The following is a 23,311-nucleotide window of genomic DNA, read 5'->3' on the forward strand; positions in this document are numbered from 1 at the left end:
CGGAAGACAGCCCAAGTACTTGGGCCCTGTCATCCATACAGAAGACCCGGATGGAGCTCTTTGCTCCTGGCTTCTGCCTGGACCAGCCCTCGCCACTGCAGCCATTTGGGGAGTGAACCAGCATATGGAAGATCTGTGTGTGTGTGTGTGTGGGTGGGTGTGGGTGGGTGTGTGTGTGTTTGTGCGCGTGCGCGCGTAACTGTGCCTTTCAAATAAATAAATAAATAAATCTTTTAAAAAAAAACTACCTGATAGGTCATCTTCAACTACTTATTTATGCATTGTGTAAACTGACCTAAAAGTCAAGTACCGCAGCTGGCACTGTAGCATAGCGGGTTAACCCACTGCCTACAACGCCAGCTTCCCACATGGGTGCTGGCTTGAGTCCCAGCTGCTCCTCTTCCAATCCCGCTCTCTGCTGTGGCCTGGGAAAGCACCAGAAGACGGCCCAAGTCCTTGGACCCCTCCACCCATGTGGGAGAACCAGATGAAGCTCCTGGCTTTGGTCTGGCCCAGCTCTGGCCACTGTGGTCATCTGGGGAGTGAACCAAAGGATGGAAAATCTCTGTGTTTCCTTCTCTCTCCGTAACTCTTTCAAATAAATTAAAAAAAAAAAAACTTTTATTACATTTTAAGTCAAGTACTATAGACTGAGAATACATGTGCTAATTCACAATTGCTGCTTAATAGGTTACTCTAAAACCCAACTACTTACAACAGTAAATACCTACTATCCCACATAGTTTCTGAGGATCACGAGTTCAAAAACATCTTATCTGGGCGGTTTTGGCCCAGGGTCTCTCATGAGTCAAGACCGTCAGCCAGAGTTCCAGCAGGTTTAAGCAGGGCTACAGTAGAGTCCCAGTAGGTTCAGGATGGCGCATTTACATGGTTCTGGCTGTTGGCAGGAGGTCCCAGGAACTCACCACAGAGCTGCTAGAGTGTTCTCACAAGGCAGCTCCAAAAGAGACAAAGTAGAAGCCAGTAGGCTGTTATGACCCAGGCTCAGAACTCACACTCCGTCAGTCTGCCACTCTCTGTGCTCACACAGGTCAGTCCTACTTGACGTACAAGCGAACCACACGACAGCATCAACACCAGGAGACAAGACTCCCTGGAACCCCTCTGTGGCTGCCTACCACAACACAGTAAGGTAGATTTTGGAAAACCTGTAAAAAAGGCTACCATAAAAATAATCATCCAGGGGCCAGCACTGTGGCAAAGTGGGTAAAACCACTGCCTGCAGTGCCGGCATCCCATATGGGTGACAGTTTGAGTCCTGGCTGATCTACTTCCGATCCAGCTCTCTGCCATGGCCTGGGAAAGCAGTAGAAGATGGCCCAAGTCCTTGGACTCCTGCACCCGTGGGACAGACTCAGAAGAAGCTCTTGCTCCCAGCCTCGGATCAGCCCAGCTCTGGCCGTTGCGGACATTTGGGGAGTGAACCTCTCCCTCTCTCTCTCTGCCTCTGCCTCTCTGGAACTCTGCCTTTCAAATAATAAATAAATAAATCTTTAAAAAAAATAATCATCCGGCTTGGATAAGAAAATAATTACAATACAATGTGAAAATGCAGCCTGAGGCACTAGTCATTAGGCCAAGCAACTAAGAGAACCCAAAAGGAGATCTCCTCTGAGCAAATCAGAGTTAACAGCTGAACTGACTCCCAAACACTCAGAAACCACCAAGCACCAGCATTAGGCACTTACACTAGCAACTGAACTGAACCAAGATTTCAGAACCACTCTAACAGAGCCCTTGTCACCCAGATTCTTCGAAAGTTAAGTTCTAGTGCCCTAAGGCAGCTTTTATATATAATGAATTACTTTCTCCCCTATGCATCTAGAAGGCACTGGCAAACGTACCATCATTGGGATAACTCATAAAACAGTCATTCAATTGATTGTCTATAGGGCTGAATTCTTCCACAAAACCCTCGTGTAAAAAGATTGCCAAGTGAGTTGAAGTCAGTTCACAGACATAGCAATGGAAGATTCCAAATAACAGCTCCTAAAGAAAGAACCGCACAGCTACACCAAAGGAGTAAGAAGGAAAGAGGAAGAGATAGTGGCCCAAAGGTTGACAGAGACACAGTCACAGTCATTCCATCACGGCCCAGAGCAAAGCCTTTCAAGGCAGTTGAGGAAATGAAAGAAGCCATTGTCGTTACATGAACAGTCAAGAGAGGAGAGGAGGAAGCAGTTAGGGAAGAAGACAGGAGCCATCCAGTTGGCTTCCCCAATCCAAGTGATGAGAGCGCATAATCCTTTTTTTTTTTTTTTTTTTTGACAGGCAGAGTGGACAGTGAGAGAGAGAGACAGAGAGAAAAAGGTCTTTCTTTACCGTTGGTTCACCCTCCCCAATGGCCGCTGTGGCTGGCGCATCGTGCTGATCCAAAGCCAGGAGCCAGGTGCTTCTCCTGGTCTCCCATGGGGTGCAGGGCCCAAGCACTTGGGCCATCCTCCACTGCACTCCTGGGCCACAGCAGAGAGCTGGACTGGAAGAGAGGCAACCGGGACAGAATCCGGCGCCCCGACCGGGACTAGAACCTGGTGTGCCGGTGCTGCAAGCAGAGGATTAGCCTATTGAGCCGCGGCGCCAGCTGAGAGCGCATAATTCTAACCAACTCCTCCCCACTTGTCTTTTAAGGCAGGATCTGCAGGTTCACTGTGAGCTCAACCAGAAACATGGTATGGGCCTCCCTGGTTCACAACAAGGAGGAAGTGCCGTAGTCCCACATCACAAGTGTGGCTACTCCACAAAGGAGAGGCTATTCTCATCAACATGGTAGCCTACACAGGGAGCTGAAGACCTGTGAGCTGGAGACAAGGCAGCTCGTGCAGCTGTGGCAAAATAAGTAAATAAAAGTACCCCTTATAGCCAAAACCACAAAGCCAACTTGTGTTCAGCAAGACTGCTATTTATTATTCATCCCCTGAAAGACTAAGTAAGAAAATGTACTACACCACACCTTGAAGAGTCACTGCACAGGGCAAGCAGCAGCTTGAGGAAGCATTACAAAAGAGATCAGGAATCATGCGTGCTAAGCTCCTTCACCCCACCTGGGTACTTCCTCCAGCAGTGACCTCTTGGAATTCCACTTTCTCTACCCACCCGTACTTACAACAAGCGTGCATTCATCTGCAGTGTGCATGCACCAGTGCTTACCCATGAGCATGCACAGTTGTATGTTTTCATGTATTTGTCCCCGTTACTCTTCCCATTGTAGATTTAAGTCCTGGAAGACAGAAACTATGTCTAACTTATTTTACATTCTCCCAGATTCTAGCCACAAGCCTCATGAGTAATGAGCTATAATAGGCCCTATTTACTGCTGATACTGACAAGCTTAAGAGAAATTCACGGAGAGCCATGCATTTAAATGGAATCTTCCTGAAGGATCTCCGAATGTGCATAGTCAATACTATCATGTACAGAGAGCCCCAAAAGCATCACCAGAAACCAACCTGCTTGTCTATATAGCCAGAAACAAAAAACACATCTAGGGGCCGGCGCTGTGGTGCAGCGGGTTAACGCCCTGGCCTGAAGCGCCGGCATCCCATATGGGCGCCGGTTCTAGTCCCGGCTGCTCCTCTTCCGATCCAGCTCTCTGCTATGTCCTGGGAAAGCAGGAGAAGATGTCCCAAGTCCTTGGGACCCTGCACCCACGCGGGAGACCTGGAGGAAGCTCCTGGCTCCTGGCTTCGGATCAGTGCAGCTCCGACTGTTGCAGCCAATTGAGGAGTGAACCATCAGATGGAAGGCCTGCGCCTCTCTCTCTCTCTCTCTCTCTCTCTGTCTCTGTCTCTGTCTCTCTTCTCTCTATGTAACTCTGACTCTCAAGTAAAATAAATAAATCTTTAAAAAAAAAAAAACCCACACATGTAGCACATAACCTGTTGCTATCTGGATCTCAGGCGTAACTGCCTATTACATTTGAGAATCTGGATTTTCCCTGCTTCTAAACCAAAGCAATGCATCATTGTAAAGCTGTCTTGCAGTTGTTAAGAAACTAAAGTTGTGAGAATCTCTTTTTCAGGGCAAAGCACACTGTATCAGGATCAATGGGCACAGCATGTTCTTGGGGTCCTCATCATATTTCTCTGTCAAGGCCACACGTCTGCAGAGAGGCCAAACACCTGAGTGCCAGCAATCCGGCAAGAGGCTTCTGGGGGAGATGAGGGAACCACCACAACAAAAGCTGGATGCAGCTGGATCCAGAGATGCCGGCCCTCAGGGGCACTCAGCTTACAGAGGGTCACACTAACCAACCACTGGGAACAAAGAGCAAGGAAGACTAGACAAATACCATCTGTAAAAATGCAGAACTTACCATCTTCATTCAAACAGTCATGATTATACCAAAATTTCCAGGAGGTACTAAGAGGTTCAGCGACCACAGAGAGCAGACAGAAGTGCAGGCCACCTGACAACCTGGAGGAAGGCGGCACTGTTGGCTGTCAGTTACCAGCCTGCATCTTCGGTAAGGACTTAAGAAGCCACTGAGAAGGTGGCTGGGCTCAGCCTTGGCCTTGAGGGAAAAGCAGCCACCAATGAAAAAGCATCTACTGTTCTACTGGACCAAGAAGGGAGACCAAAGGAACAGCAGTATTCACTTCGCTGAATTTTGGGCACCAAATCAATTGCATGAGAAATCACTTTATAATTATTTCTGGTAGCAGAATCCAGTGAAGATGTGCAGAAATGGCCCTCGCAAGGGGAAGCAAAAGAAGGAAGAGCAAGCCATCAGCCTTGGGCCTCAGGAGGCTGAAGGAGAGACTGTCACTGGTGTCTGCCACACCCGCACGTCCTTCAGCGACACCCCTGCTGATCTTTTTGGTCAGAGAACCATCTGCTGGGTGATTGGTGGGCTGAAGATGAAGGCTGACTGAGAGGAGTCCTCATCGTATGCTGCCATGTTGGCTATCCAGGACACCGCCCAGAGGTGCAAGGAGCTGGGCGTCACTGCCCTAACACCAAGCTCCAGGCCAAGGAGGAAACAGGACCAAGACCCCTGGACCTGGGGCCCGCTCAGGTATGAAAATCAGGTGACTTGAAGATGTCGCCCCATCCCCTCCGACAGCACCCATAGGAAGGGGGCTTGCTGTGGTCACTGCCTGTGAACAGGACTCCCCAGATTATCTTTTCTGTTAATAAATTGCCATCGTGTCCCAAAAAAATCACTGTATAACTGAGAGCTATGAGGAGATGAAAAGCACTTCTAAGTCCATCTAGAATTACCACACAGAAAATCATTTTTATATACAAGTATATACAGAGAAACGAAGAGCAGGATAGAGTGACACACGCGTGTCCCACGCAAAGCCAGTGACTGAGAGGACTGAACGCTCAGTTCCCAGGCCCATGCTTCCCCTCCATGCCACACTGACACCACAGGCTAAACACACATACCAGCACATGTGAACAAATGCATGATACAGGCCAATAACCAACTATTGACCTTATTTCCAATGGTTGGCCCAGGGCTTAGTTTACACATGTATCATCTCCTCCAAAACAAATTAATTTTTAAGGAGCGAAGCCACACAACCAGCATTACAGCCTGGGAAAGACAGACTGTGAACGTTCCTACGGCAAGCAACGCTTCATCCACACACAATACTTTGCATAGCAAGTTATTCTATCCCAGCGTCTGTAAAGCTGGTTAAAGAACAAAATACTATTTTAGTATCTGTTAAGTATAGGCCATCTCATCCAAGTGAAAACCAGATCCAAGGCTCGGTTATCGTAGGACTGCATACAGTCTCCCTTAAATGGTACGAGGGAAATCCAGAGTTTCCCGTGGTTTGCAGAGCAAAGATGGACTCAGCCTTTTGTGGACATGAAAACTGAAGAGCACTAGCTGAACTCACGGGAAGATTAGCCACTCAAAAGTTTATTTGGGTCTCTTAATAGGTTTGTTCCATTTCTTTGAAGAAAAAAAAAATGCTCTTAGTCTATAAAAGGGGAAATGAGAACTCAACTCCAAAACAGAATGTGGCATTCCAGTGCCTGGCCTGGGCTGACAGGCTGTGGTGTATGTGCAGCAGGCTAACACAAAAACACCAGTACACAGCCAAGTCTCTGCAGGCTCCTCGCTCTGAGTGAAGGAATAAACTAAACACCATGGAAACCAAATGCAGCCCGCAGTAAGCCCAAACCTCCACTCTGGGATCAGATACAATTATTAGCTGCAACTTTCTTTTTTTTTTTTTTTTTGACAGGCAGAGTTAGACAGTGAGAGAGCGAGACAGAGAGAAAGGTCTTCTTTCCGTTGGTTCACCCCCCAAATGGCTGTTATGGCTGGCGCTGTGCTGATCCAAAGCCAGGAGCCAGGTACGTCTCCTGGTCTCCCATGGGGTGCAGGGCCCAAGGACCTGGGCCATCCTCCACTGCACTCCCTGGCCACAGCAGAGAGCTGGCCTGGAAGAGGGGCAACCGGGACAGAATCCGGCGCCCCGACCGGGACTAGAACCTGGTGTGCCGGCGCCGCAGGCGGAGGATTAGCCTAGTGAGCCGCGGCACCGGCCAAGCAGCAACTTTCATCACAGAAATAAAAGCATCTCAGTAGAAAATAAAATTTTCATTGAATGAGAAAGATAATTTTGCCAAGACGACGACACATTTGACAACACATGTCAAATCTATTCTGTGTAACAGCACATTAACCCAGGGACTAAAATAAAAATCAGACATTAAAATAAAGCAAGTTGGGGGCTGGTATTGTGGCACAGCAACTTAAGCTGCCACTTGCCTCACAGGCATCCCATACTGGAGAGCTGGTTTGAATTCCCACTGCTCCAATTATGATCCAGCTCTCTCTGTGGCCTGGGAAAGCAGTGGAAGACGGCCCAAGCGCTTGGGCCCTGCCCCCGTGTGGGAGACCTGGAAGAAGCTCCTGGCTCCTGGCTTCGGATCAGCATAGCTCCAGCCGTTGCGACCAATTGGGGAGTGAACCATCCGATGGAAGACCTCTCTCTCTCTCTCTCTGCCTCTCCTCTCTCTGTGTAACTCTGACTTTCAAATAAACAAATAAATCTTAAAAAAAAAAAAAATACAATGGGAAACAATACTTTGACAGAAAATCACTTCATTGTGACCACATTCAGAATCCCATGTGCTACAATGAAGAGTAGCTCCCTAACAGGCATGGCTGACACAGTGGGCTCCCACTTCCCTGTTTCCAGCACAGTGGAAACAGTTGTCCAGTGGTTCAATACCTGCTTCCTCCCAGCCCTGGGCCCTGGCCTGAGCTCAGGACTCACAGGCTGATCCTCTCCTAAAAGCCAACCAGAAGACAACTCTTAGGTGCCTTGCTTTTTCCTTCATCATTTGCAATTCTGGGACTTGCTGAGTAAGCAGGGATAGATTTGGATCTGAATGGTCAGCAAATGCACAAAATTCCTATCTTATCTCCCACCTTGGAGGACTCTCCAGCAGGATCAAATAAAGAGGACTCAGAAATCCAGTCAAGTTGAAGGACACAGAGAGTTACTCTCAGTAAAGAGCCTTTACATTCACCACTTTTTTAAAACTCAGTGCTGTCCAGAATTTAAATATATGTTGGTTTATTCAAAAAACCAAGAAGTTTGGGTCCTGATGACTTGATAAAAATGGGAACATTATCTTACAAATTTCTACCCATTTAAAAACATATCTGTTTTTAACACTTTAATTTGGAGTACAAACATAACCGTTTTTAGAATTATATTCCAATAAAGGAAAACTTTCATGAGAAGTAGATGACTACAAACCAAATCATAAAATTCCTAAGCCTGTCCCAGTTCACAGCATCAGAATAATCTTTCTCAACCACAGAGGGCACAGCCAGAGCAGAGGTCACCACTCTGTTTAATGATTCTCTGTCAGAGAAACTGATGTGGTGAGTAAGGCGTGTGGAACTTCACCTCAGTTACATCAGGGTCTCAGCAAACACACAATCCTAGAGAACTGTCAGTCTATTAAGGACAAAATAAGAAACCGTCAGAGGGTGTCTAAGAGAACGAAGCTCAAACTACTTACCTTGTGCAAAGGGAGCACAAGGAAGGCTCCTCCCCCACTTGCTTCTACGATTATGGCAACAAATCTGGGATTGACAGCACAAAAGGAACTATCCCAGGTCACTCGAGACACCCGGATGTCATCATAGCACTGGTCATTTTTCACCGCTTGTCCAAACACGTGCCGAAACTTGCTCTGTCGTACCACCCGCCTCATCGTGTCTGCGGAAGAACAAGAAATACGTTAGAATTACACACCAAACGGAAAGGCTCACTTTTTTTTTTTAAGAATTATTTTATTTATTTGAAAAAGAGAGAGAGATTGATTGATTCCATTCCACTGGTTCACTCCCCAAATGACTGCAACGGCCAGAGCTGAGCTGATCCAAAGCCAGGAGCCAAGAGCCAGGAGCTTCTCCCAGGTCTCCAACGCAGGTGCAGGGACCCAAGGACTTGGGCCACCTTCTACTGCTTTCCTAGGCCAGAGCAGAGAGCTGGATTGGAAGTGGAGCAGCTGGGACTCGAACCAGCACCCATATGGGATGCCGGCACTGCAGATGGCTTTACCCGCTACACCACAGCACCAGCCCCAAGACTCACTTTTTTTTTTTTTTTTTTTGACAGGCAGAGTGGACAGTGAGAGAGAGAGACAGAGAGAAAGGTCTTCCTTTGCCGTTGGTTCACCCTCCAATGGCCGCCGCGGCCGGCGCGCTGCGGCCGGCGCACCGCGCTGATCCGATGGCAGGAGCCAGGTGCTTCTCCTGGTCTCCCATGGGGTGCAGGGCCCAAGCACCTGGGCCATCCTCCACTGCACTCCCGGGCCACAGCAGAGGGCTGGCCTGGAAGAGGGGCAACCGGGACAGAATCCGGCGCCCCGACCGGGACTAGAACCCGGTGTGCCGGCGCCGCTAGGCGGAGGATTAGCCTAGTGAGCCGCGGCGCCGGCCCCAAGACTCACTTTTACAAATGAAAAGTTCCAAGGAGGAAAAACAGAATGGCCTGGCCTTCTGTCCGCTCCCCTAAAATGTAGCCAAATCACAAATCCAAATTTCCTTCATTAGCAGATACCCCGAGAACCCTGCAAAGTGCATTAGGGAAAGCGGTACAGAGAAATGAAAAGATTCATAATACGAGATCCAGCAATGGCTCATCAAGTTTAACTTCAAGAGGAACACTAACGGTGAAGAGCGAAGGAGAATGAGCCTTTGCAGGGTGGAGTGGGAATTGAGAGATAACCCACTCCAACCTTGCCCCATGACAGACGAGAAAACTCTGAAGCTAGTAGATGCAAAGCTGAAGAAAGCCCAAAAACAAATGATTCTGCTGCTTTTTCCTCAGCCTGCCAAGGTAATTTTTCAGTTTTTCAACATTTCCCCCAGATATCGGCACTCTGCTAAGAACTGTGCCTACACACCAGAGTGTTTTTGCAAATCCTACAATGTACGGTAAGGAATTCAAGAGACACAACCAACCACCCTTGTCTTCAAGAGCCTTCCAATCTCCAACACAGGCATAACAACTGGAGAAACTCCGCAACAAACTGCCTAGCGCTAGGTGATACATGGTGAGAAACAGAAAAGGCAAGCAGAAAGCAGCTGGATGAATGCACAGCCACGTCTTGGAAAGGGAAGCCAGGATTTAAATGGGAAGCAATGTGATCAAAGAAAGTGATGTTTAGTATGACAGTGTGTCTGGCAGCAGCATGCTGGACAAATCAGGAAGAAATCAGGCACTGGGCTAGAAAGCTGTGGCCGTTAAGCAGGCCTGAGAAAGGCCCAGAACGACACAGCAGTAGCAGCTGGACATAAGCGGAAAACTTCAGGGCTCTACCGGAGGGGAAATGACCCCAGGATGAGCTTTCAGGTTGGAGTTAATCATTCACCATAGGTACTTCCGGAGGATCATTCACCATAGGTACTTCCTGAGGAAACCAGAAGATCGAGGGGGAGGGGATGTAGCACAGAGCTGGGTCCCCAGACTTCCTCATGGGTCATTTCAGACTGCAGATTCCTCCAGGTTGTCCCATAGACAAGGGCTCTGAAAGCGTGGTGCTTTAGGATCACCGCTGTCTGATTCCGATTTCTTAGGCTGCACCCTACTGCAGGACATTCTGTTCCTATTGGTTAGCATAGAAGCTGGCATAAAACCCAAGTGGGAACGGGACATGGTCAGACTTCAACAATGCAGACTGAAAACCAGATCACCGTGTAGAGAGGAGGGCTAACCCCTGGCCACTCCTGCCAGATGGGACACATGGTGAGCTGTTGCTCATTCCTTTCCTCCAATTCCCTGCCTCATGGCCCTGGTGTTAGGAAAATGGCGCCATCTACACCCTGACACCATCCTAGGCTCCAGCCCCCGCCGCCACTGCTGGAAGCCAGGTGGCCACACGGCCCAACCGTGGTTGTCAAGCTCCACCCCCATCCTAATGGGATTGGGGCTTCTGCTTCCCTGCCCGCCCTCCAGCAAAGTTTTAAAAGGGCCTGTTCCTGAACACGTGGCTCTCTCGGCTTCTCTCCCCTCTCCTCTCTTGCTCACTCTCTGCTCTCTCGGTTCCTCTCTCCTCTCGCTCTCGTCTCCTCGCTCCTCTCTTCTCTCTCTTCCTTCCTCTCTGCCTCTTGACCTCCATCTCTGTCTCTCTCTCTTACACTCTCCTCTCTCTTCCTTCCTTCCTCGGCCTTTCCCTCCAGCCTGCTGGGTTTTCCCCAATAAACCCTTCCCTTACCCGGGTGTCGGGTGTGTTTTGTGGCAACCTTATACCTGGGCCCACTGCTACGTGCAGAGAGAACTTCTCCTTGCCAGGCTTCCTTCCACCACCCTTCCAAGACATGTGCAAAAGTGGCCTCTCTCCAAGCAAGGGCATTGAGCTGGGCTGAGGCAACAGACTCTTGGCAGGCCGCCGGAAGTCTGTGCTCCTTAGCCCAGCTGTTGCCAGACCTTTCCAGCTGAGAGCTAGGTCCATACATTCCAGCATCTGGTAGGGGAGATGGCAAATGACACACGTCCACTTGGTCATGGCCCTTCTTTTGTGAAACAGCATGTATCCTTTTCAAGCAGGACTTCCATGAAATAGTGAAAAACCAAAAGAAAGCACACCAAAAGCCAAGGAACAGCCAGCTCGCATCAGGAGTCCCTTCCTTACACAACCACAATGGCAGAAGCGGGAACCCCCACCTGCACCCACCTGCACGTGTTTCAAAAGTGAGCGGACATAGAAGAAAAAGGAAAACTCACGTCTAAAAGGTAACATCCTTCATGTATAAAAAGTTCTCACAAATTCATACAATATAAAATTAGGTAAAGGACATGAAGACATAATTTACAAAAATAGAAATAAATGGCACTTATGGCCACACCTTCCTGAAACACTAATAAAATAACAGTAAAGGAATAAAAGCAGGTATAAACCCCAAAGCATCACAAGCGAGCAGAGGTGTGAGCAGGTCCACCTCACCATCTCCTGCCCCTTGTTCCTCCTTGCTCCCAAGATACCGGGATGCTCCCCTGTAGAAAATTAAACCTCATTGCCCTCCACCAGCTCCTCCACCCAGGAAGGCATCAGGTCAGCCTTAACAACCTCATTTTTAAAGGTGAATGGACATTTGAAAAAAGCCTTTAACTTGAAAAATAGAGACACTTTTCTCCAGCACTCAAATAAGCTTGACACCAACTTCATTATAATATAAAGACTAATATAAATAGGTAAAGTGCTTTGATTCTCTTTTTTATACAAATCTGCAGGCTGACTTACATACTGAAATACCTTAAGGGTGGGGGGCTGGCCTAGCACTTCAGATGCCAATCAGGACACGGATTTCCCACACTGGAGTGCCTGGGTTTGACTTTCAGTTCCAGCTCCTGATTCCAGCTTCCTGCTAAGGCAGATCCCGGGAGGCGACAGTGATGGCATAAGTAGTTAGGGGTCTTCAACATCCATGTGGGAGACCTCGATTGGGTTCCCTGCTCCTAGCTTTAGCCCCACCCCCTGCTCTCCTTTCCTGTCAGCATTTGGGGAATGAACCAGCAAATGGGAGTGTAAGGAGTTAGCAGGGCTGTTAGGTCAGGTCCCCGTTGGAATGAGAAAAGGGCCAGAACCCCTTTAAGAATGGACAATACACTTGCTTCCTCCCATAGGCTGCAAGTAGCAACATTTATTTTCTTTTTATCATGAGGTTAGGCTAGACAAGGTTACCAATTCCCACCCCTCTGATGGGTTTTTAGTTTAACAGAAGCAAGCTAGGCAGGACTACAGTTCCAATCCTCTGATGGATTTTTGTCCTTGCCTCTTATTGATTACTATCCCAGGCCTCTGAATGATCATTAGCTGTTACTCCGCTTCTCCCCTGATTGGCTAAATCAAGGGAGCCCCTTTCAAGTATAAAAGACTCAGCTCCCTTGGGGCACTTCCTCCTGACTGCTGTGGCAGGAGGTTTATCACTTAAATAAATCTTGCTGTGCTCACTCTCCCTGTCTCTGTGGAAATTCTTTTACAAAGTAAGACAAGAGCCAAGATCGCCTTCATAGTCCCGTAACAGGAGTGTACTTGCTCTCTCTCCTCAAATAAAAATAAACATATACGATACCTTAAGAATCAGTGTTGTATTATGCATAATGACTACTCATTTTCATCCTGACTACTATTGAATGAAGGAGATTCTTTTGCTAGACTCACACAGTAGAAGGTTAGCTACAGAGCAGAGTGAGAAAACTGTTTCCACAGTGCTACACTAAGTCAGGCACGGTGAAGTGGAGCTTGAGGGACAGTGTGCACCCATTCACAGCCAAGGTCGACCAAGATCTGGGTTCAGCTGTGCACATGTGGCACAGCTGCTTTTGCCACAGACAATGTCTCGGCCTCCCAAGCACACAATAGAGACTAGCAACTGCCGGAGCAAGCCGCAGTCGGAGTCTCATGAGTGAGAGGCGCAGCTGTAGCACTTACTTCCTGGCCATGGTGCACTAGGGCAACCTCTGTGTCAGATTCTCTATCTGAAAATGGATACAATGCATACAAGCTCAAGGGAACATTAAAGGTTACAGTTAGCTACAGGATGGTGACGGAGGCTACTGTGTTATAGCACCTTGCACAGTAAGACACACAAAACCAATCAGTGCCAACTATTGTCATCATCCTATTAATTGACAAAAAGTAATCTGGATTCAAACTCCAGCTGTGCCACGTATAATTGAATTCTCTCAATCTCAGTTTCTTCACCTAGAAAACAAAGATAAGGGCCGGTGCCATGGCGTAGTGGGTTAAGCTATCTGCGGTACCGGCATCCCACGTGGGCGCTGGTTTGATCCTGGCTGCTCCAATTCAGATTCAGCTCCCTGTCAGTGTGCCTAGGAAAGCAGTGCTTTTCTAGGATGGAGTTCCTAGGATGGGCAAGGCATCTGGACCTGGACTTCCTTTGTCAGTTATTGGTTTAAATTCTTATTATAAGTATCATTATTTTTTTTGAAAGATTTATTCATTTATTTGAAAGGCAGAAATACAGTAAAGGAGAGAGTGAGAGCAAGAGTGAGAGAATCTTACATCCAATGGTTCACTCCCCAAAGGGCCAAAACGGCTGGGGCTGGGTCAGGCTGAAGCCAGGAGCATCATCTGGGTTTCCCACGTGGTTGCAGGATCCCAAGCACCTGAATCATCTTCCACTGCTTTCTTAGGTGCATTAGCAGGAAGGTGGATCAGAAGTGTAGCAGCTGGGACTTGAACTGGCACCTATACGGGATGCTGGCACTGCAGGTGGCCGCTTAATCTACCATGCTATAACACTGGCCCTAAGACCAGTATCTTTTATGAATGTGGATAAAAAATCCTCAGCAAAATACTAGCAAACTAAATCCAGCAATACATTAAAAAATTATAGGCCATGACCAACTGGGATTTATCCCAGGAATGTAAGGTTGGTTCAACACCAATACAATACACCTTTATCAAACAACAACAAAAAAAATTGCTTGATCATCTGACACACAAAGGCGGCATTGGACAAAATCCAGCAGCCTTTCAAGATAAAAGACTCAACAAACTAAGAATAGAAGGAAACTTCTTCAACCTGATAAAGGAAATCAATGAGAACATCACATCTCTGGCCAGTGTTGTGCCACAGAGAGTTAAAATGCTGCCTGCAATGCAAGCATCCCATATGAGCACTGGTTTGAGTCCTGGCTGCTCCACTTTTGATCCAGCTCCCTGCTAATGCTCCTAGGAAAGCAGCAGAAGATAGTCCAAGTACTTGGCCTCTACCACCCATGTGGGAGACCTGGATAGAGTTTTAGGCTCCTGGTTTTGGCCTGGCCTTTGCAGCCCTTGGGGAGTGAACTATTGGATGGAAGCTCTCCCTCTCTGTAATTCTCCCTTTCAAATAAACAAATCTGAACCCTCATACACTGCTCATGGGAATGTAAAATGGTGCAACTACTTGAAAATAAATATCTGAGCAAGAATGCTAACAGCAGCATTATTCACAATGGTCAAAGTGTAGAAACAACCCAAATGTTGGTTATCCATTAGATGAATGATATTGTTCATACAATGGAATATTATTCAGCAATAAAAAGTAATAAAGTATTAATACATTCTATAACCCAGACGAACTTTAAAAATATTACAAGTGGAAAAAACCAGTTAGAAAACTACTTATTATGATTCTATTGTATAAAATCCAGAATAGGCCAATCTATACAGACAGGAAATAATTAGTGGTTGGTTAGAGCTAAAGGGTAAAAGAGAAATAGGACCATGGGAGATACAGCTAAAGTTGAAGGGGACAGGGTTTCTGTCTGAGAAAATCAAAATTTGTAATACAGACTTTGGTAATGATGGCACATTGTTTGTGATCACACTAAAAACCACTGAACCACACACTTCAAATGACTGAATCACATAGAATAGGGATTAGATCAACAAAACTTTTTTTTTAGTCTCTAAAATGTCTGAATCTAAAGCATAGTATACAGTCTGATAAACGTCAGTGACTATTGTTTGAGAACCCACTAACAGGTTTCCCTACCAAGGAGGCAAACCCAATCAATGAGCTCCAAGTATGATTTTCAAGTAAGAAAAACAGCATCAGTTATCAGTTGGCTGGCTTTGTGGCATAGCAGGTTAAGGCACCACCTGCAACGCCGACCTCCCCTATGGATGCCAGTTTGTGTCTTGGTTGCTCCACTTCCAATCCCTGGTAATGTGCCCCAGAAAGCAGCTGAAGATGGTCTACGTGCTTTGAGAACTGAGACAAGGGTGAAACTCCTGGCTCCTGGCTTCCAGCCTGGCCCAGCCCTGGCCACTGCAGCCATTGGACAGTGAACCAACAGATGGAAGATCTCTTTCTCTCTCTCTCCTTGTCTCTCCCTCGCTTTGTAACTCTGTCTTTCAAATAAAATAACATAAATCTTAAATTTATGTTCTCCCACCTCAGCAAGGTATTTACAAACTTTAATTTCTTCAAAGGAAAAGAAAATGAGAAGTATCCCAAACACAAAAAATTCCCTATTCTTGACAGTTTCCTGTGTTGTCAAATGGCATTACTGTTTCACCAAGTTAAAAAATGTTCAGTTTAAATGTTCAAATTAAGATGTCATATCATCAAACTTTGGAGTTCTTGTTTTGTTTTTTAAGATTATATATTCACTTATTTGAAAGGCAGAGTGACAAAGAAAGAGGAAAAGAGAGAGAGAGATCTTCCATTCACTGGTTCATTCCCCAAATGCCCACAACAGCCAGAGCTGGACCAGGCCAAAGCCAGGAGCCAAAACTCCATCTGGGTCTTCCCGTGGGTGTCAGGGCCATCATCCGCTGCCTCCCACATGCACATGCAGGAAGCAGGATCAGAATCATGGACTAGCTGGGCCTCAAACTGGTGCTCAGATTTGGAATGCAGGCATCCCAAGTGGTGGCTTAATCCACTTACTTCCCACCACAGTGTCCACTTTTATTACCTACTGTGCCTTAAAACTAGCCAAACCAAACCAGGCAACTAGTTTTCTCTCAACACTAAAGCAATAAAAGAATCTAATTCTCCAACACATCAAAAAGAGTAAATGAAAAATTCCTTAACTAATACATAACAGGCACAAAGTCCACGACGGATCATCTCAGCAATAAAGTGGGAGATGATGTGACAGAAAGCTATCCGGACAAGGCAATATGGTTTTAAATTTCATGAAAATGTGGAGGCCGGCGCCGCGGCTCAATAGGCTAATCCTCCGCCTTGTGGCACCGGCACACCAGGTTCTAGTCCCGGTCAGGGCACCGGATTCTGTCCTGGTTGCCCCTCTTCCAGGCCAGCTCTCTGCTGTGGCCAGGGAGTGCAGTGGAGGATGGCCCGAGTGCTTGGGCCCTGCACCCCATGGGAGACCAGGAGAAGCACCTGGCTCCTGCCATCGGATCAGCGCGGTGCGCCGGCCGCGGCGGCCATTGGAGGGTGAACCAACGGCACAGGAAGACCTTTCTCTCTGTCTCTCTCTCATCCACTCTGCCTGTCAAAAAAAAAATTTTTTTTCGCAAAAAAAAAAAAAAAGTGGAGACAAACCTTACCTAAGACCTTAGCGAGATGTAATTTATCACTCTACCCACAGTTTTGTTTTTTTTGTTTTGTTTTGTTTTGTTTTGTTTTTAACAGGCAGAGTGGACAGTGAGAGAGAGAGAGAGACAGAGAGAAATGTCTTCCTTTGCCGTTGGTTCACCCTCCAATGGCTGCCACGGCCAGCGCGCTGCACTGACCCGAAGGCAGGAGCCAGGTGCTTCTCCTGGTCTCCCATGGTCTACCCACAGTTTCAACAAGACTGGCACTGTCAGAGCAGGCATCTGGCATGGCTTGTGACACCTACTTTCCCAGGTCCATGTCCCTGTTCTGCCAACCCAGCTTCCTGCTAATGCCACCCTGGAAGAAGCTCCTGGCTCCTGGCTTTGGATTGGCTCAACTCCAGCTGTTGCAGCCAGTTGGGGAATGAACCAGAGATGGAAGACCTCTCTCTCAAGTGAACCAGTGGATGAAAGACACCTCTCTCTCTCTCTGTTCTGCCTCTCTAACAAATAAATAAACCTTAAAAAAAAAAAAAAAAAAGATTATGGGTTAGGTTTTGACTGTCCAGCACTATAATAATTAAAATTTATTTTTGTTACTATTTTATTATTTATTTGAGAGCAGTGAGAAGGAGAGACAGAGAGAAAGGTCTTCCTACTGCTGGTTCACTCCCCAAATGGCCTCAACAGCCAGAAGCTGGGCCCATCTGAAGCCAGGAGCCTGAAGCTTCCTCCAGGTCTCCCACACAGGTGCAGGGGCCATCTTCCACTGCTTTCCCAGGAGAGAGCTCGATTGGAAGAGCAGCTAGGACTAGAACTGGCACCCATATGGGATGCCAGTGTCCGTAGGCGGAGGATTAACCCACTGAGCCATGGCGCTGGCCACATAATTAAAATTTTAGTAAGCAGATAACATACTCGTTTTTCAGTTGAAGAGGAAGCAAGCCCCCACCCTCTCATTTACTAACCAAAACAACAGCCCCTGCCTACAGCCAAAGGCAGCAGCCAATGACTTAACTCAGGTCTCCTGCCAAGTTGGTGGCAGGAATGGAAACACCATCACCACTGCCTCCAAGGTCTGTAGGAACAGAGCACAGCATCAAACCCAAGAACTCCAATATGGGAGGCAGGCGTCTTAACCATTAGGCCAAACACCTTGCCCCTCCTTCTGTCGTCGGCCCCTCCTTCTGTCTTCTTTTTTTTTTTTTTTTTTTTTTTTTTTTGTTAAGATTTTATTTATTTATTGAAAGGCAGAGTTACAGAGGCAGAGGTAGAGAGAGAGAGAGAGATCTTCCATCTGATGGTTCACTCCCCAATTGGCTGCAATGGCCGGAGCTGCACCAATCCAGAGCCAGGAGCCAGGAGATTCCTCCAGGTCTCCCATGCAGGGCCATCCTCTACTGCTTTCCCAGGCCATAGCAGAGAGCTGGATTGGAGCAGCCGGGTCTCTAACCAGCACCCATATGGGATGCTGGCACTGCAAGTGAAGGCTTTACCTGCTACGCCACAGCACCGGCTCCCCTCCTTCTGTCTTTAGCTTCTAATAAAGTGAATCTAAAAGCTGCTAACCAGGTGTACATTTGGTCCAGTGATTAAGATGTTGGTTTGGTTTGATAACCTTTGGTTCCTATCTCCAGTTTCCTGCTAATGTGCACCCTGAGTGGCAACTCAAGTAATTGGCCTCTTGCTCAAGTGACTGCCTCAAGTGATTTGCTTCTTGTAAACCAGACGGGACACCTGAATTAAGTCCCAGGCTCCGACTCCAGTTAAGCCCTGGCTGCTGGGGGCATTTAGGGACTGAATCAGGGGAGGTGAGCACTCTCTGTATCTTTCTCTCTAATAAAAAATTTTTAAATAAAAATTAATAAAAGCTAGTCACTGATATTCATGATACTAGACATCTAATGAAACAAAAACCCAATTAAATTTCCTTTACATGTTGGCTGAACATCTTAGCCTAAAACAACCAGTAAATGTAAGTCTACCTCTATGGTTTAAGGACTTATTTCATAAGCCAGGAAAAGGTTTGCTGAAATGACTACTATAATAAAATTCCCCTTACAGTCAAGTGATACTCCAAAATGCAGAAGAGTGCGATGGCATGCTTCCTGCAGCACTGCCAGCCCAAGTTATACAGTAGCACTCCGTATCCATGAGTTCTGCATATGTGGACTCAACCAACCATGGAATGAAATAAAAAAAAAAAAAGTTTAACTGTACATGCAGACTTTTTTCCTGTCATTATTCTCAAAACAATACAGCATAAGAACATTCTACATAACATTTACATTGTATTAGATGCTGTAAGTGATCGAGAGATGACTTAAAGTGTATGGGAAGGTTACATGCAAATATTACACCATCTTATAAGAGACTTGAGCACCTAAGGATCTTGGTGTTTGTTCGGTGTCCTCGAACCAATTCCCCGCAGATTATGAAGGATGGGTTACAACAGGAAATTTATGTAGGAGGAAACAATGTAGACAAGGCGTTTATACAGTAATGGCACCAGTTAAAATACACGCAGAACACCTGACTAAATGTTACTACTATTCTTCTATTCTCTGTCAACTTCCATCAGTCTCATAAAAAATGGCAACTTTGACATTTTCCTGTTTATTGAAAAGCTATCTGTTTAAAGATTCCAGCAGCTGTACTTCTATGGTTCAAACGAAAGGAAACACATCCTGCTAGAACACATCCAGGAAAACCCCTACTAGCAGCAAAATCCTGCTCAGCCCATTTGCTGAGACCATCCCCGGGCATCAAGGAATTACTCCAGTGCTCAGCAGGCCAAGAAGGCCCCTCAGCCCGCAGCAATCTCAGGATGGTTCCAAAATGCCCCGCTAGGGAAAGGACAGTAACCTCTGAGCTCTGTCTGACCTTACAGAGAGCTTCCTCCCATGATTCACCCAGATAAATGGGTAAATGGGTCTCATGGAAATCTGGGCTGGAGAGGATCCCAGAGCTCTTCCATTCCAGGCCTGCCATTTTTTTTTTTCAATCCTGAGACATCATGTGACTCATCCAAACAATTTCTGAAGGGCAGGTATTTGGTGCAACACTTAAGACATGGCTTGGAGGCCTGCCCCACGGCTCACTTGGCTAATCCTCTACCTGCGGCGCAGGCACCCCTGGTTCTAGTCCTGGTCGGGGTGCCAGATTCTGTTCCGGTTGCTCCTCTTCCAGTCCAGCTCTCTATTGTGGCCCAGGAGTGCAGTGGAGGATGGCCCAAGTGCTTGGGCCCTGCACCCGCATGGGAGACTGGGAGGAAGCACCTGGCTCCTGGCTTCAGATTAACGCAATGCACCGGACATAGCAGCCATTTGGGAGGTGAACCAACGGAAAGAAGACCTTTCTCTCTGTCTCTCTCTCTCTCTCACTGGTTAACTCTGCCTGGCCAAAAAAAAAAAAGTGGCTTGGGACACTGGCAAACATATTTGGGTTCCTGGGTTTGAGTCCCAACTCCACTTCTGAATCCAGCTTCCTGCTAATGTGCACCACGGGAGGCAGCAGGTGAATGGGTCAAGCACTGCCCACATGGAAGACGCGGATTGAGTCCTGGCTCCAGCATGGCCCGGTGCTAGCTGCTGCAGACATCTGGGAAGTGAACCAGCAAACAGAAGACTTTGTCGTGCTCTCTGTCTGTGACTTTTAAATAAATAAATATAAATGTCAGAAAACTTAACAGCTGCTTAAAAAGTTTCTGAGACACAATTGCCTTGAACCACAAAGTACAAAGAAGTCAACTTTTCACCCCATTAACTTTTATACTTTTCCAATCATTGTCCCAAATCACCCATACAGATCACCTTCCAGAAGTCAGTCAACAACACTAGGGGCTCCGTTGTGGGGGTACTGCCTCCATAGCCCATAGGTTTATTTGACCAGCTTGTACAATTCTTAAGTGTGAAGTTACTTTTGCCTATACTTTATAAGCATAAAAAAATGGAAAAATCAAAATATAGAAACTGACTGTAAGCATTCTATACAAGACAAACAACAGAGAGAAAGAGGTGTGTCCAAGGAAGTAATCTTTACTTCTGGTTGAAAACCTTTAGGATTAAGCCAGGTCTATGTACTCAACCATCTGAGAAGAAAACAACACGGAAACACGCATAAAACACTGGAAATGTATACATCAAAGAGAGTTTTTTAAATGTGAGGGTTAATGAAGATGTTTTATACTTTTTAAACCTTTCTAAGAAGAATAAACTCCGGCTTTTCTATTTTCCCTTCTATACGCATTCTCACAGACAAACTGGGGACGACCATTATCATCGCTCATCAACACTCACTGACAAGAAGTGAGTGTGGAATGAACAGCAAAACACACAAAGATCCTAAAGACAGGGGCCAGTGCTGTGGCACAGCAGGCTAAGCTGCCACCTGCAGTATCAGCAATCCCATATAAACACGGGTTCAAGTCCTGGCTGCTCTACTTCCAGTCCAGCTCCTGCTAATGTGCCCAGGAAAGCAGTGGAAGATGGCCCAAGTGCTTGGACCCCTCCACCAACATAGGAGACCTGGACGAAGCTCCTGGCTTTGGCCTGGCGAAGCCCTGGCCATTGTAGCCATCTGGGGAGTGAACCAATGGATAGAAGATGTCTGTCTCTGCCTTGCCCTCTCTCTAACTCTTCCAAATAAATAAATAAATCTTTTAAGAATACACATTTTTATTATAGAGATAATGTACAGGATGACATGTCTGTAGTTCCTCACATCTCCCAGTTTGCTGCTTCTCTCGGGCACCTGTATAATCCCCATTACTTCTCCCCGTCCTGGGAGCTCTGAAGGGCTGCTGAAGAAACATCATTGTGACGACAGAGGTAGGCACTGCCTGCCCCAGAGAACACTGTGCAACCACGGGAAATCCCAAAGCAGCAGAGTCTCCCTACAGGGCACCATGGGAAACCAAAATCAGAGCTCAATTCTATCTCTGTTCAGAGAGCAGAACACAACTCAGTCAGTCAAATTAAACCCAATCGTTCTCAAGCCAACTGCAGAATTTGCACAGAAATGAACAAATCAACAATCTCACTGAAAAATTAATCCATGAGTGTGCTTCAAAATATTTTCAATACTGATGACCTAGTTTTCTTATCAATAACAAGTTAAAAAAAAAAAAACCTGTGTATGACTGTTTAAACTTGCTGAGTCTGTTTTCCACTATTGAGTCAAATAGAGTTTCTCTTGGAATAAAATTTCAATAATTCTTGGGCAATTTTCTTATACCAAGAAATGAAATTACTGAACTTTTTTAAAAAGCCATTTTTTATAAGGAAATGTAAGACTAGTTAATCATGGGGAAAACCAGCCATAACAAAAACTAAAATAATTGGTGCCAGCATTGTGGCCCAGTGGGTAAAGTCGCCACCTGTGACCCCAGTATCCCATATGGGTGCTGGTTCAAGTCCCGGCTGCTCCATTTCCGATCCAGCTCCCTGCTCATGGCCTGGGAAAAGCAGTGGAACATGGCTCAAGTGTTTAGGTCCCTGCCACCTGTATGGGAGGCTCATATGAAGCTCCTGGTTCCTGGCTTTGACCTGGCCTACCACTGGCTGTACAGCCATCTGGGGAGTGAACCAGAGGATGGAAGATGGATCTCTCTCTCTCTCTAACTCTTTCAAAATAAATATATCCTTAGGAAATACATAATAATCATCTTCAACTAAAGAATTTCTGTGGGGCTGGCACTGTGGTGTAGTGGGTAAAGACGCCACCTGCAGTGCTAGCATCCCAATGGGTGCCAGTTCAAGTCCCAACTGCTCCACTTCCAATCCAGCTCTCTGCTATGGCCTGAGAAAGCAGTAGAAGATGGCCCAAGATCTTGGACCCCTGCACCCATGTGGGAGATCCAGAAGACGCTCCTAACTCTTGGCTTTGGATTGGCCCAGCTCCGGCCATTGCAGCCATTTGGGGAGTAAACCAGAGGATGGAAGACCTCTCTCTCTCTCTCTCTCTCTCTCTAATTCTATCTTTCAGGTAAATAAATAAATCTTTAGAACAAACAAAAACAAAACAACAACAAAAAACATGCACTCCTGACAATGTTTCAAGGAAAGAGTAAGGAAGACAGGACCACCAGACCTAAGCTTATCCTGACAGTCACCCACCCATTTACATCACTCAGGGTTTCTGGTCCTGGGTCTCTTCAAGTGTAAAATAAGTGATTTAGAGTGCCACCATAATCCGAAGGCTGAGTCCACAGCGACTCCTCCTTTCACTGGAATCCAGTCCACTTCTCCCCAGTAAAACACACACCACTCAAGGAGAACCAAACCAGCTGCCAGAATCTGCGGGTTACCACACACACTCAGCTGGGAATGCCGAAGGGCTCCTTGGTCCCGGTTGTTCATTTACTGAACCTGACTACGCAGCTGGTGCCGTGCTCGCCTCTGTGGGCACAACCGGGCCCCTGTTCTCATGGAGCTCGCAGGATGTTCTCACACATGCGACTGCACTGCTACAACAAGGGTTGGGATACAGGAGCACATGAGCCAAAGGAGTCAATCATCAGAGCAACAGCCCCGGGCCCGAGGGCTCAGAGAAGTGCCACTTCAGCCAAAACCAAAGAACACCTAAGAAGAGAAAAGTGAGTCCCAGCAGGGAGGAGCAACAAGTGTAAAGCATCAGTCAAGCACTCCTCAGAACCTGGGCCACCAAAAGCCAGGAGGAACTGCAGCCAGAGTCAGGCTAGAAGAGGCCAGAGACTCAGCAGGGTCCAACCACACAGGGCCATGGCACAGGGGCAGGGCCCCGAAGGCCATGTTAAGGACTT

The 23,311-nt window shown here is 46.9% G+C and overlaps 1 protein-coding gene and 1 pseudogene across 4 annotated transcripts in view; one reads left to right on the plus strand and one right to left on the minus strand.

The window, feature by feature from the left end:
* The window catches only part of CORO1C (coronin 1C), an 87,446-nt gene that overhangs the window by 45,427 nt on the left and 18,708 nt on the right, over positions 1 to 23,311 (minus strand). For all 4 annotated transcript variants that reach the window (XM_051835883.3, XM_089322879.1, XM_089322880.1 and 1 more), the window contains exon 2: positions 8,023 to 8,222. In XM_051835883.3, coding sequence (XP_051691843.1) covers positions 8,023 to 8,217 — 195 coding nt within the window. In that variant the 5' untranslated portion in view covers positions 8,218 to 8,222. The remainder of the gene's footprint in view (positions 1 to 8,022; positions 8,223 to 23,311) is intronic.
* LOC149119856 (small ribosomal subunit protein uS11 pseudogene) lies at positions 1,901 to 6,145 on the plus strand (annotated as a pseudogene).

This window comes from Oryctolagus cuniculus, chromosome 21 (assembly GCF_051225735.1).
Source record: "Oryctolagus cuniculus isolate XC-2025 breed Fujian yellow rabbit chromosome 21, ASM5122573v1, whole genome shotgun sequence".
Classification (NCBI taxonomy): Eukaryota; Metazoa; Chordata; class Mammalia; order Lagomorpha; family Leporidae; genus Oryctolagus; species Oryctolagus cuniculus.